This window comes from Hemicordylus capensis, chromosome 5 (genome assembly GCF_027244095.1).
Source record: "Hemicordylus capensis ecotype Gifberg chromosome 5, rHemCap1.1.pri, whole genome shotgun sequence".
NCBI lineage: Eukaryota > Metazoa > Chordata > Lepidosauria > Squamata > Cordylidae > Hemicordylus > Hemicordylus capensis.
The window spans coordinates 87246239-87258972 of record NC_069661.1 but is presented as its reverse complement, the minus strand read 5'-3'; the positions used below and the strand labels follow the sequence as shown (position 1 = coordinate 87258972).

The window sequence follows — 12734 nt, the reverse complement described above, 5'->3', positions numbered from 1 at the left end:
GATCAAGCAACTGAATGTCTTGTATCTCTCCAGACCTTGACAATCCTCCTCAATGGATGATGAGTGGAGATCCTGAAAGAGATTGCCCTCTGGTACAGAGCTGTGCACTTTGTTGCCTCTTCATTTATTTCACTTGGTGCACTTCCTGTGCCAACGCATGAGCTTTGGGGAGCTTGAGGCAAAGGTACAGCTAGGTAATTTTGGACTCAATGGGCTAATGCCCCCCCCCTTTGCAAAATAAGCATAATCTCTCCATAGATAAATACAGACAGACACGCGCGCACATGCACGCGCATACATACTGGCTAATTTCTTTCTTTCTTTCTTTCTTTTTTTGAAGACCCACTTGGATATGCACATTTAAGCATTATGAAAGTACCTACTGAATAAACAAATAACAGTCATCCATCACCAACCCCAAGGGTTCCATTCCGGGAAAACCTTGTGGTTGGCGAATTCACAGTGGATGAGCCATTGAAATCAATGGCAAACAGGGTTTGGGGAATCGCAGTCACAAAAAAAATACAGTAAAAAGGTGGGGGGGGTTCTCCCCAAATCACCAGGAGTGAGTAAGAGGAGTGAAGGGGTCCCTGAAAATGATCCCCTCACCCCCAATAATCGTGAAACCTCCCTCCCAATTGCCAAAATATATCGCCAAACCATAGATACTCAGGTCATGGTTGGCAAGACCTACCACAATTTCCTGGTCGTGGATACTCAAAACTGTGATTGGAAAACCCATAGTTAGCAAGGGATGACTCTAGAGCAAGCAAGGTCTCAGAGGACATTTATTTCCTGCTTTTCCACAAGCTACATAGACTTTAGAGCACCTTACAATAGCTCATTAAATAAGCAGATAAAAATAAAAAATGGACAGTCCTGCCACTTAAATTAGCTGACTGCACTACTTTTTACACCAGAATATGCTCAGAGTTCCTTTTGTATTTTCAGAAGATATTCTGAATAAGACAATTCACACTGACCTGTATGGACATACATTGTTCATGGAGAGTCCTGCCACTCTCCCCTCTTCCTCCCTTTCCGCCACTCACTTCGTCAAGTGTGCCAACCTCTGAAAATGTGTCTGTGGGTGGGGGGGACTAAGTTACAAAATTCCTGGGCAGCTACAGCAGCAGTGTGAGGGCAAGAAAGAACACAGAAGTAATGGGAATCAGACCCAGTGAGTGGGTAGGAATGTGCTGCTTCAGTGGGCGGGGGGAAGAAACACAGCAGCAGGGGGAACTAGCAAATCTCCTCCCATCCCCACCCACCATGCAGCATGCAATCTTCCTGCTGTGGCCTGCATATTTCTTTTTCCTCTGCCTGCTGAATTTCCACCCACCCAGTCCCAGCAGCCAGTATGCAGCCTTCCTACTGTGGCTGCAACATTTCTTTTCCTCCCTCCCTTACTTCCCCACCTCCACGTTTTTATGCCGACCCTGCTGCCTGTGCCTGCCTGCTGAAGGAATCAGCCCCAAGGGGTGGGGGAGAAATGTGGTGACAACTGGAAGCAGCTCCAGCGCGACTGGAATCACCACCGCTTCAGCATGAAGCATGGGAGAGAAACGTGGCTGCAGAAGGTCCAGAGGACTTCAGTCCCAGTGTGCCTGCACACACTTCTATGCCTCCTTGCCTTTCTGCCACTGTGTTTCTTCCCCCACCACCAGTACTCGCCAAAGCAGTGGCATGGGCGAGAGGTAAGGCTTGTTTGGCTACCGGCAGGAGGGGGGAAATTCCTACTAGATTGGCATGGTGGCAGCTGGGAGACAGTCCAGGGGGCATTTGGAGGAGCCCCAGAGACAAGGGCTGCATGACCCAGACTTCCACCTGGAGGTCCAGTCAAAATGGCACCTCGGGCTGGAGGTGCTTGGTGTGGTGTGAGGGTTGATCCTTGGGGAAGTCGAGCACAGGAGGAGCTACCACTGGGGCTTCTGGTCTCAGGCTTTATGTCAGGAACTGCATCTTTGCTCCTCTACCAGTGATATGAACAAATTGGATTTAACCAGTTTCTCCTGTTCCATTCCTTGAGTCTTGGCTGCTCCTTGGGGACAGGGCTGTGATAAATACAAACAATTCGTGTTTAAATAGAAAGTAAAAAATACTTGACAATTCATTTCTTAAAGAAGGGACGAAATAACATCTTATCTTTTGAGGATGCTCTGTGACTATCTAGTGAAGCTCGATTTGTGAGCGCACAGAGCAGGGCTTTCCCAGTCTTTGCTGCACCCAGACATTGGCACTCTCTCTCCCCCAGAAGATCCATTCTGACCCATCTCTCTTCAAATTTAGGTGCCTTTTGAAGATGCAACTGTTCTGCTGCCTTTAATCCAAGTTGAGTGATTTTGTTGTTTTTACTCTGGAACTATTGATTTTTAATTCTATTTTGTTTTCCTGGCATGCTCTTTTAAAATTGATATTCTTAACTACCTTGAGGAATTTTGCAAAAGATAGTAGATAAATCCAATAAATAAGAAAAGACTTAATTCTGATCATGGGGTGTTTCTCCAAAATCACAAGCCCTTATCCATGCTTTCCTTCTGTCATGATAATGCTTCATTTGGGAATCTGGTCTGCTCACTCCGCCCCACAGCAGCCCATAATGAGAGCTAGTGTGGGGAAACATCTAATGTCATGTTTCCTTTATCAAAGATAATGGGTAGAATAGGGAAACTTGATAGTTGTTTCCATAGAATCTCTGGATTCAGCAGCGTGTCTTAGTTCCAGTTCTAAACATCACCTGTTTCCGTACCAGTTAAGTTGAAAAACTTGAATTTAAACTGATTTGCCTCTGCATTGTTTTCAGTAGAACAAAATGGGCTTATGTTTATGTACAGCTTAGTGGCCTGCCTGGAATTCTACAAGATTCCCAGCAAGTGATAAGATTTTTTTTTTAAGTCCTCTGTATTGTGTCCAACAATAATTGAGTAGCACTGTTTTTTCTCAAGAGTAAATAATGAGTATCACTACAAAGAATCTTATTTAAAACTTCAAGCCAGAAAATTGCTGTGTGTGTGTGTGTGTGTGTGTGTGTGTGTGTGTGTGTGTGTACCACACAATCTAATATAATTGTTTCATGGTTAACTCTCTGATTATTGCAAATAACAAAGGAGGCTTTCATTTATGTGTGAATAACTAAATCCAGTCCATCCGGATTAGTTTGATTTAAGTAGTGTTGGAGCACTGTAGCTAGCTCTTAAAAATAGGGTTTTATCCAGTAAAAATTAGGAGCCTGCTTTCACAAAGCACAGCTCGGTTGTGGATTGTTGCAAAGCCTAAGCAAAATGTAGGTCACAGAGCAGAATCTCCACTGCAAACAATAAACGCCTATACAGTTAAATGCATATTTTCAGATAATCACTAATCAGATGCATATACTTTTGTAGCCTCTTGAGTAACACTTGTATTTCTTCTTTTTGCATTTTTTCTACTTTCTGATTATGCAACAGCAGTGTTTAATCTTTTACAACAAAGTATATGTCCAGCAGTTGAATGTACTGGACACTATGGTGGGTAACATTAATGGCAAATGTAATTACTGGCTTTTGGAGCTCACAAATCTAAATGAAGTGCATTTCCACCTTTCCTATTTCATTTAGTCAAAACATGGAGCCAAATCATTCTCATCAAGTTTAGTTTTTTGCGGAGATTGAATGAAGGGACCAGTTTCCCCAAATGTAATGTAGTGACTCATTATTTTCTACAGAATTGTGTCTTTGGAGGAGAGCTGAAGCATGTCCAGTTCAGCCCCATGAAGTAATGAGAAATAATTTATACCCAAATATCCCTAAAGAATGAGACTGTAAAGAAGAGAGCACATGACAGGCCTACCGCATTTATGTAGGACCCATCAAGCAAAATCCAATCCATCAGCCATATATAGCACCCATCAGGAGCTAAATAAATATTCAGTAATCCAAAAACCTTTGGCTTAAGATGAAAGTTAAGATGCTTTATATTTTCACCTGTGCTCTAAAAAGAATGAAATTGCAAGTTAAGGTGCTCATCTTAACTTCCACACCTTATAAGCTGTAAAGACTTTGTATAGCCTGGTATATGATGATGGCTTTAGAAATGAGGCTCCTTGCACCCACACTTTGCCTTGATCAGAGGTGCATAAGGCAGAAATTCATCAGGGGCATCTCAAGGAAGTGTTTAGGGAAGCTGACACTGTTAAATGTCTACCTGGATGCATCCCTCCCTAGCCCAGTGTCAAACTGAAAGACCAAGGCAAAGTGTTGCTGCATGGAGCAAAAGAGAGACAAGGGGAAGTAAGTAAATAAATAAATAGAGAAATGAAAGGGCCAGCTCCCTTGGAAGCCCAGCAGAGGCAAAATTCCTTTTGCAAAGTGCCTCCTCTTATCTGACCAGCCAGTCAGCCTTCACACACACCCCATCTTGAGAAGCTGGCAGGGGGTCAGATCCACCTGGGATGGACACTTCTCTTGGTAGGGCAAGGGGGGGCACCGACCAAACCCGCTACATGAAGGCAAGGGCAGAGAACAAGGACCCAGTGAGCACTCCTTACCTTCTACCTCAGACTCCATCCCATGCCTTCAAGAACAGGCACCTGCACTGTAAATCCAGGTACCTCCACCGGGGAAGCTCTTCCCAGTCCGGTCCAATGGTGCAGTCTCCTCTGCACCGCCAGCCACTGCTAGTCCATGTTGGCTGTGGAGGGAGCAAATGCACGTGGTTGGACGGAGCTGAGAGGACCACCTCCACTGGTAAAGCCACTGGGCCCTTCCCAGCCAAGCTCAACCCTGCAAGTCTGCTTTCCACCTTCAGCCACAGTCCATCGTTGTCGGCCAACTGCCAGCCAGCACCAGCAGTGCACAGAAAGGGGGGAAGGAGAGGAAGAAGAGGGCAGTGAAGGAAACAACGGCTGTGCTTTAGGGACTCAACATAAAAGCCAACCGCCATATTGTTGTGGGCAGTGCTGTGGGTACTAGGGGTGTGCACAGAACCGCCAAACTGCGGTCCGGCACTGGGGTGGGGGGTAGCTTTAAGAGCGGCGGGAGGGCTTACTTACCCCTCCCGCCGCTTTCCTGCTCTGGCGCCATAATTGTAGGAGTAATTGGGGCGGCAGGATACCTCCCTGCCGCCCCTTTCCCGTTGTCGCTGTAAAAAACTCCCAGGAGTCCTTTGCGTGCGCGTACATCATGCGTGCGCTTCACGTCTCTGTGACGTGCGTGCGCACAAAGGACTCCTGGGAGTTTTTTACAGCGACAGCGAGTTTTTTACAGCGACAGCGGGGAAGGGGCAGCAGGGAGGTATCCTGCCGCACCAATTACTCCTACAATTACGGCACCAGAGTGGGAAAGTGGTGGGAGGGGTAAGTAAACCCTCCCACTGCTCTTAAAGCTACCCCACACCCGAACCGGACCGCCCAGGTCCGGACCGGTCCAGAGGCCTTTACAATGGTCTCCGGACCGGTCCGGGCCCATCCCTAGTGGGTACCTGGAACATCAAAATTGCTGCTGCACAGACTCTTTTCTTTAATTAGTGTCAAAGATGCATTTTTCTACCTTTAAAATCAGAACTTTGGGTTAGAATTGTAAAATACCAATTTTTTAGGTCCTGGCAAATTATATAAAAGGCACTTCTCTGGCATGCATGCTAAAGGCTGAAACTGTCTAAATGGACTACAAAATCATTTAAATACTACTTCCTCAGTCTGAAAGAATGTCACCAACCCTTTAAACGCCTGTTCAAAAGAGAAAAATATTAAACTGCTTTGTCTAAGCCATTTTTCAACGGTTCTTCACCAGGTTTGCAGGGGAGGTGTCTCTTGTCACCTAGTGAATGTATGCCGATGGCCAAGCAGATTGGACAAATGGTTTTTATTTTATAAGCAATAGAAAGTTCACGGCTTATAATGGTGGGATGTTGAAACTACTCTCCGTCTTAACTATACTGGCACAACTGTGCCAGTATAATCCTGGTTTTGCTACCTGTTATTAATGCTTGCTAGAACAAACTCCAAAGCAGTAAGCCTATTTAGCAAGAGTGATACCTTTGTGAAAAGATTAAATTCGATAATATCCAGGGAAAAACTGGTTCCTACTTCCTACTGTAATGTGGCTTTAATTTCCTGACTGTTCAAGCCCACAAACCAAGCTGCTGTCCCCTTCTATCCAGCACATGAGCTGGTAAGGCTGAAGTCATGGGCTTGCAGGTGAAATGGGGGAACTGTCCATCTAGCAGGGAAGGCTAGCATTTGAGCCAGAGTTAGGGATATAACCTCTGAAACAGCAGGGGAGCTGTCCACATGGAATCTGACGCACAGTATAAGGAGCCCAGCAAGAGAGCCTAGCACATGAACACTAGCACCATCCAAGTAGCAACTGAGGGTTATTCAAGTAGGCCTTGCAGTCGCACCCTTCCTAGTACATCAATTGAGGCCCTAATCCTGGAAGCACTTAAATCAGATCTAATTCTCAAAAGCGGAACTTGGCGAAGGGAGGCCTTGCACTGCCAGACAAGTGCTTCAGCCTCTGATGGTAGCTTTTGTCTATGTTCAGTGTTGCATTTGTTCTTGGGGCCCAGGAGGTGGTGATGAGTGGCCATGTGGTGTAAGGAAGTTCAAGTATATTTCAAGGCATATATGTCCAAATCTCTGTATTTAGCAGGGATCCAAGAATGGGATAGAGGGTATATTTTTTAATAAGAACTGTCTCATACTAGGGGGAACCAATTTCTCCTAGTTTCAGCATATATTGGAGTCGGCAGCAGGCTCCCCTTCCTCTTCCAGTGGGGGCAATCCAACTAAGTTTCTGACTGCTGCCAGTTCCATACAAGTATTAATAGTACTAGTTTAGAGAATTTACTGATAGGAAGTCATTTAAAAAAATTAAATTACCATGTTTTACAAAAGAGCTCTGGTGTACCAAGTTAATGTGGACGCATCAGTTATTTTCTTACCAGCATACAGAAAAAAGATAACGTATGACAAAATGTTCAAATGGTTTTGTTTTATCTCCAAATCCATTATGTAATCCATTTAATTTTTCTAGTTGTTTTTCCCTAATTGTTTAAACTTTATTATTTTTAGACAGTTGACAGACCAAAAGATTGGTATAAGACAATGTTCAAGCAAATCCACATGGTTCACAAGCCTGGTATGTATAATTTCACTTTCTTTCTACATTTTCCATGCATATTAGTGGTTTACTAACAGAGAGACTACACAGCAAAGGATTTCATGGACATACTTGGAACTAGCATGGGACAATTTTCATTGTTACTATCTATTGCAGCAACTGATCTGTTTAAGCTCTTTGTTTTGCAAGTACAACAAAAGTAAAGAATGAAATAAAAGAACCTGGTTTAGGACTATAGGTTGTCTGTATCACCACAGCCAGTCACCTATTCTTATTGAAAAGAAGCTTGTATAATAAAGGTAGTAAGAGGAAGCCTTTCAACCAAGAATTCTGATGGACACCTTGTAAGTAATAATTATGCCTCACTGACACTCATTTTTAAATACATGTAAAACAAGTTAAGGGTTCAGAGTTGGAAGTTTCTCCTTGTAAGGAACCCCAGGAGATGCAGCTGCATGGGAAAAGTTAAGTGTGACCCAGTTCATCAACATATAAGTCACTGCTTCTCAGCAGAGACCGTTTATCAAAATTGTATACTTCTTCCCTTCTAATGAACTTAAGGTAGCATACATTGGACAGATGCCATTTTCTCCTCGGAAATGACCATTTGAAATAGTCCAAATTTTCTTCTCTCCAGGCCTATTTATTGCGTAGATTTAGGAAAATTAAAAACTACAAATACAGAACAGATGTTTTGATGTACAGACGTCAACTTCAGGGTTCCATGTCTCACTGTTAAAAATCCACACTCTCATATCCCAGATACTCTCCCTAAATCTAATCATTGATTAACACCTGAAAAAAGGGGGGAGGAAGGGGAGGTGGAAATTGATGACTCACAGCTTTGCCTGCTTAACACTAACTCTGACAGAAAAAAGGGGGGAGGGTGTAAACTAAATTACTGCTTACCTTTTAATAGCCTATATACTTTAAGATTTCTTTAAATTCTTCCTTACCATTGACCTCCAGCTATAACTTGTCTAAATACAATGCTTCCCTTATATTTCTTTTGAGCGTACACTGTTCATACTCTAAGATGCTAACTTTAAGAGGCATTGTTTTCCCATGTGTTTATTTTTCACATGAACTGACCATGGCCTTTCCCTATTTATATGTTTGGCATCTCCTAGGTGTCCTTTGGATCTAGTACCCAAATGTCTTCCTGTTTCCCCTATATAATTTTCATCACATTCTGTACAGGTAATTTTGTAAATAACTCCTTTTTGCTTGCAGATCCCTTCCCCATTTTCACAGACTGGGCAGGCTTTAATTTCACACTTTTTATCATATAGTCTAGATCTTACTAACTGCTGTTTCAAAGTCTTGGTAGTTGTGCATACTACATTAGCCTTGATCCCATGTGTTCTTAAAGTTCTTCAACGTGGTCTCTGTGCTCAACATGATTGGACTTTGCACCTGCGCAGAGAACTCGTCGGAGTTGTTTCAAGCTAGATCCTTCCATTGATTTTTGGTGGTAGCCCTGCCCCCTTAGGTTATAAGTGGCTATGTGGGCTTCCTTCTCCAGTTTTTCTTTGCCTGCGTACAGATTAACTTCTATCGTGAGTGCTTTCAAGCTACAACACTTTCTTTGGCACTTTTTCCTTCCTTCCTTCTCCTTTTCTATTATTTCTACCTTTCCTGGAGTTAATTTTAGTTCTCTTCCTACCTTTCCTTTAGCATTTTTATTTTATTCGCTGCCGCCCCTCCACCCAGCCCTTCAGGGCTTGGTGTTTTCTCCTCCTTGTCGGCTTATCACCGGCAGGGTAATTTTTAAGCGTTATGTCCGCTGTCAGGCCAAGCTTCCTGTTACCAACGGGCACAGTTGCTGCTTATTTTGTTTGGGAGAGCAGCATAAGGTGGACTCCTTTGCACATTGCTCGAACTTCTCCAAGCAGGCCAGAAAGAACCAGGCCTCCTGCCTAAAATCTTGGCTGTGGGAACAGGCCCTTAAGTCATCAGCCACTGCAGCACAGCTCTCTAGGATGCAAACTGCGGCTACTGTTCTGCCTCAGGGTTCGGGCTTACAGCCCTCCACCTCCCCTACAGGGCCGGTTCTTGCTGTCACCAAGACTGAGTTACCCACAGAGCCTTCGGCCCCGACGCTCCCATCAGATGCGACCACGCCTTTGATCCCATTGGTTTCTACTCCGAATCTCTCGGTTCCAGGGACTACTTCTGCGGTCCAACTGCTGAAAAAGAAGAAGGTCCGTAAGGGCTCAGATCCAGAGCCCTCTCTGAAACGCAAGCTCCCTCCCTTGCCCGACCCACTGGCTCAGAAGAAAAAGCGGAAAGAGTGCAAATCCGAGCACCCTAAGTCCGAGAAGCCGCCCAGGTCCTTGCTGCTTGAATCCGGCCTTGAACCTGAAGAGCAGGGTGATTTTCGTTCAAAGCACGATAACGTATATGATTCTGACCCCCAGTTGGAACCGAAACAGGACTTGGCTGACTCAGCAGACTGTTACGAACCTAAGGCTCCTTTAACTGATGAGGATTTCGAATCCGAGTATGAACGCTTACAGCCGAGGTCAAGATACCAAGAGCCAAGCTTCCACCACTCCATTCCTTTCTCTCGGTACCCACAGGAGGCCTGCCACTATTCGGTACCGAACCCGGACTACCAACCCAGCAGATATTCTCGGGATCAGGACTCCTCTTCCCAGCTGCACCAGTGGGATTCAAGGCATAGGACTCGGGACCGATTTTGCTCCCCACGGCACACCTTGCCTGCTCCACCTCCAACCGCTATGCTTCATCCTCCACCTCCTCAGTCCATGTCTCTTCTGCCGCCCACGGTGCCTCCACAGAACCACATCGTGCCTGCTCCTGCACACAGGTTCTCCAGGACACTGGCCATCAAACCCAATCAGAACCATCGCGACCCCCTAGTCCAGGCTTCCCCAAGCTGCAGCCCTCCAGATGTTGCTGAACTGCAACTCCTAGCATACCCAGCCACAATAATTGTGGCTAGGGATGCTTGGAGGTGTAGTTGAGCAACATTTGGAGGGCTGCAGCTTGGGGAAGCCCTAGTCCCTCGATACCAACAGAGGAGGACTCTTCAGATTCACAGTCTGAGTATGAGGACCCAGAGGCTGCTTCAGCCCGTTCTGATATAGTGTCCCTTGGCTCCTCCCCGCAGGATCTCCTCACTGAGCTAGGCCCAAACTCCCCTTCTGAGGACTACAAGTTGTTCACTGATTACGTTATGTGAATGGCTAAGTCCTTGGGAGTTCAGATGTCCCAACAAGATAAAGAGGAGCCAGACCCGCTGTTCGACCTCATTGAGGCTGATACCCAGTCTCTTTGCCTCTTAATCCGTCTCTCATTGAAGGTTATGAAATCTTTCTGGGATAAACCATCTTCCTTGCCTCAGTCTGCAAGGAAATTGGAAAATTTCTATAAAGTTCACTCCTTAGAGAAGGAGGAAGCTGTCTTCCTGAGGCAACATCCTACTCCAAACTCTGGTAGTCGAATCTTCTCTCACCAAGCTGTGGGCTCACCATTCCACCCTTTGAGGCCCCACTTCACACTCACCACTGTCACGTCAGAATCAGGTTGGGGCGCTCACCTGCATGATCTCCACCACCACAGCCTTTGGAACTCTACAGAAGCTGCTAACCACATCAGTTTCCTGGAGCTTCTGGCCATCCTCAAGGCTCTAAAAGGGTTCCTCCCAATGGTGGCACACTCTGCGGTCCTTATTCAAACAGACAACACGACCGCGAAAGCTTACCTGAATCGGCAGGGGGGCACATCCTCCCCCTCCCTCCTGAACCTCTCCAGCAGGATTTAGTTCTGGTGTATCCATCATGGGATCACTCCTTCAGCCGTACATATACAGAGCAAACTAAACTTCCAGGCAGACGCGCTCAGCAGAGCCAGGACCACTCCACACGAGTGGCAGCTGGACAGGGACACTCTGGCATCTCTGTTTCGAACGTGGTTCACACCCATGATAGACCTATTCACCTTGGAGATCAATGCTCAGTGTCGCCTCTATTCCTCGAGAGCGGGCCTTGGCCTCAACTCACGAGGCAACACTTTCACGCTTCCCTGGACAGGCCTATCAGCCTACATATTTCCTCCCATACCGTTGCTGCCCAGGATACTCCAGAAAATTCTACGGGACAGCCCAGAGTGCATTTTAATCACTCCATGGTGGCCCCAACGCCCCTGGCTTCCCCACCTGCTTCACCTCTCCAACAACTGCTACAGTCACCTACCAGAAATCCCCAACCTCCTCACCCAACACGAGGGCCGCATCCTCCACCCATCCTCCACCTACCGCTTCTCCTCCTAATGGTGTGGTGGATCTGACCTCCTTTCCTGTAGACCTTCAGCAGGTCCTCTTGGCAGCACACAAGCCTGCCACGGTAAGGTCCTATGGATACAAATGGACACGTTGTACTAAGTACCCAGAGTCCAAGAATATCTCCCTGACACAGGTGTCCTCCCAGGTCATCTGCTCCTCCTTCTACTCCTCAAGGCGTCCGGACTCAAACTTACCTCCCTGTGGGTGCACTTGACCACTATAGTCTCATGCTCTTGTCTGGGTGCTCTATCCTGTTTCCGAGAACCTGTTATAAAGAAGTTTCTGAAGAGTCTCTGTCATCTCTACCCAGACCCTCCTAGTATAGCCTCAGCTTGGGATCTCAGCTTTGTGTTGGCTTGCTATATGTGTGCTCCCTTCAAACCCCTGGTGTCAGCCTCTATGGACATTCTATCTTGTAAAGACACCTTCCTTGTGGCCGTCAGTTCTGCAAGACGAGTGAGCGAACTTAGAGCTCTGAGGGCTGATCCTTCGTACCTCACTTTCCATAGGGATAAGGTCGTCCTCAGACCAGATTTCACCTTCCTACCAAAGGTGGTCTCCGCTTTCCATCGTTCCCAACCCCTTACTCTACCAGTATTCTTTCCTAACTTGTCTGATGACGCCCAGCGGCACCTGCACATATTAGACGTGCAAAGAGCATTGGCATTTTGTGTACATAGAACAACCGCCTGGCACACCTCACCTTCTCTTTTCATCACCCATTCTGGACCAAATAGGGGTGCACAAGCATCCGCACAGACTATCTCGCGCTGGGTGGTGCGCACCACTACCTTGAGTTACCAGCTCGCTAAGAAGCCGCTCCAGCTATCCATCAAGGGACATTCAACGCGAATGGTGTCAGCTTCCACAGCCTTTGACAATTATGTTCCCCTGGAGGTCATCTGCCAGGCCGTTATTTGGGCTTCCGAACACTCCTTCATGCAGCACTACGCACTGGACATGCATGCCCGTAGGGATGCTTCCTTTGGACGAGCAGTGTTGCAGTCGCTCTTCACCTAACGTCCTCCTCCAGGTAAGATTGGCTCTGAGTGCAGCTTGCTATGCACCCAATCGTGCTCAACACAGAGACCATGTCGAAGAACGACAGGTTGCTTACCTGTAACTAGGGTTCTTCCAGTGGTCATCTGTACTCTTACACGCCCACCCATCCTCCCCGCTGCAGTCTCTTTCAGATGGCGGACTCAGAAGACTGGAGAAGGAAGCCCGTGCAGCCACATGTAACCTAATGGAGCGGGGCTACCGCCAAAAATCAATGGAAGGATCTAGCTTGAAAGAACTCCAACGAGGTCTCTGTGCAGTCGCAA

The 12734-nt window shown here is 46.4% G+C and overlaps 1 protein-coding gene across 50 annotated transcripts in view; it reads left to right on the top strand.

The window, feature by feature from the left end:
- SORBS2 (sorbin and SH3 domain containing 2) overlaps positions 1 to 12734 on the top strand; it is a 395454-nt gene that overhangs the window by 298275 nt on the left and 84445 nt on the right. For all 50 annotated transcript variants that reach the window (XM_053254397.1, XM_053254425.1, XM_053254418.1 and 47 more), the window contains one exon: positions 7052 to 7118. In XM_053254397.1, the coding sequence (XP_053110372.1) occupies positions 7052 to 7118 (67 nt within the window). The remainder of the gene's footprint in view (positions 1 to 7051; positions 7119 to 12734) is intronic.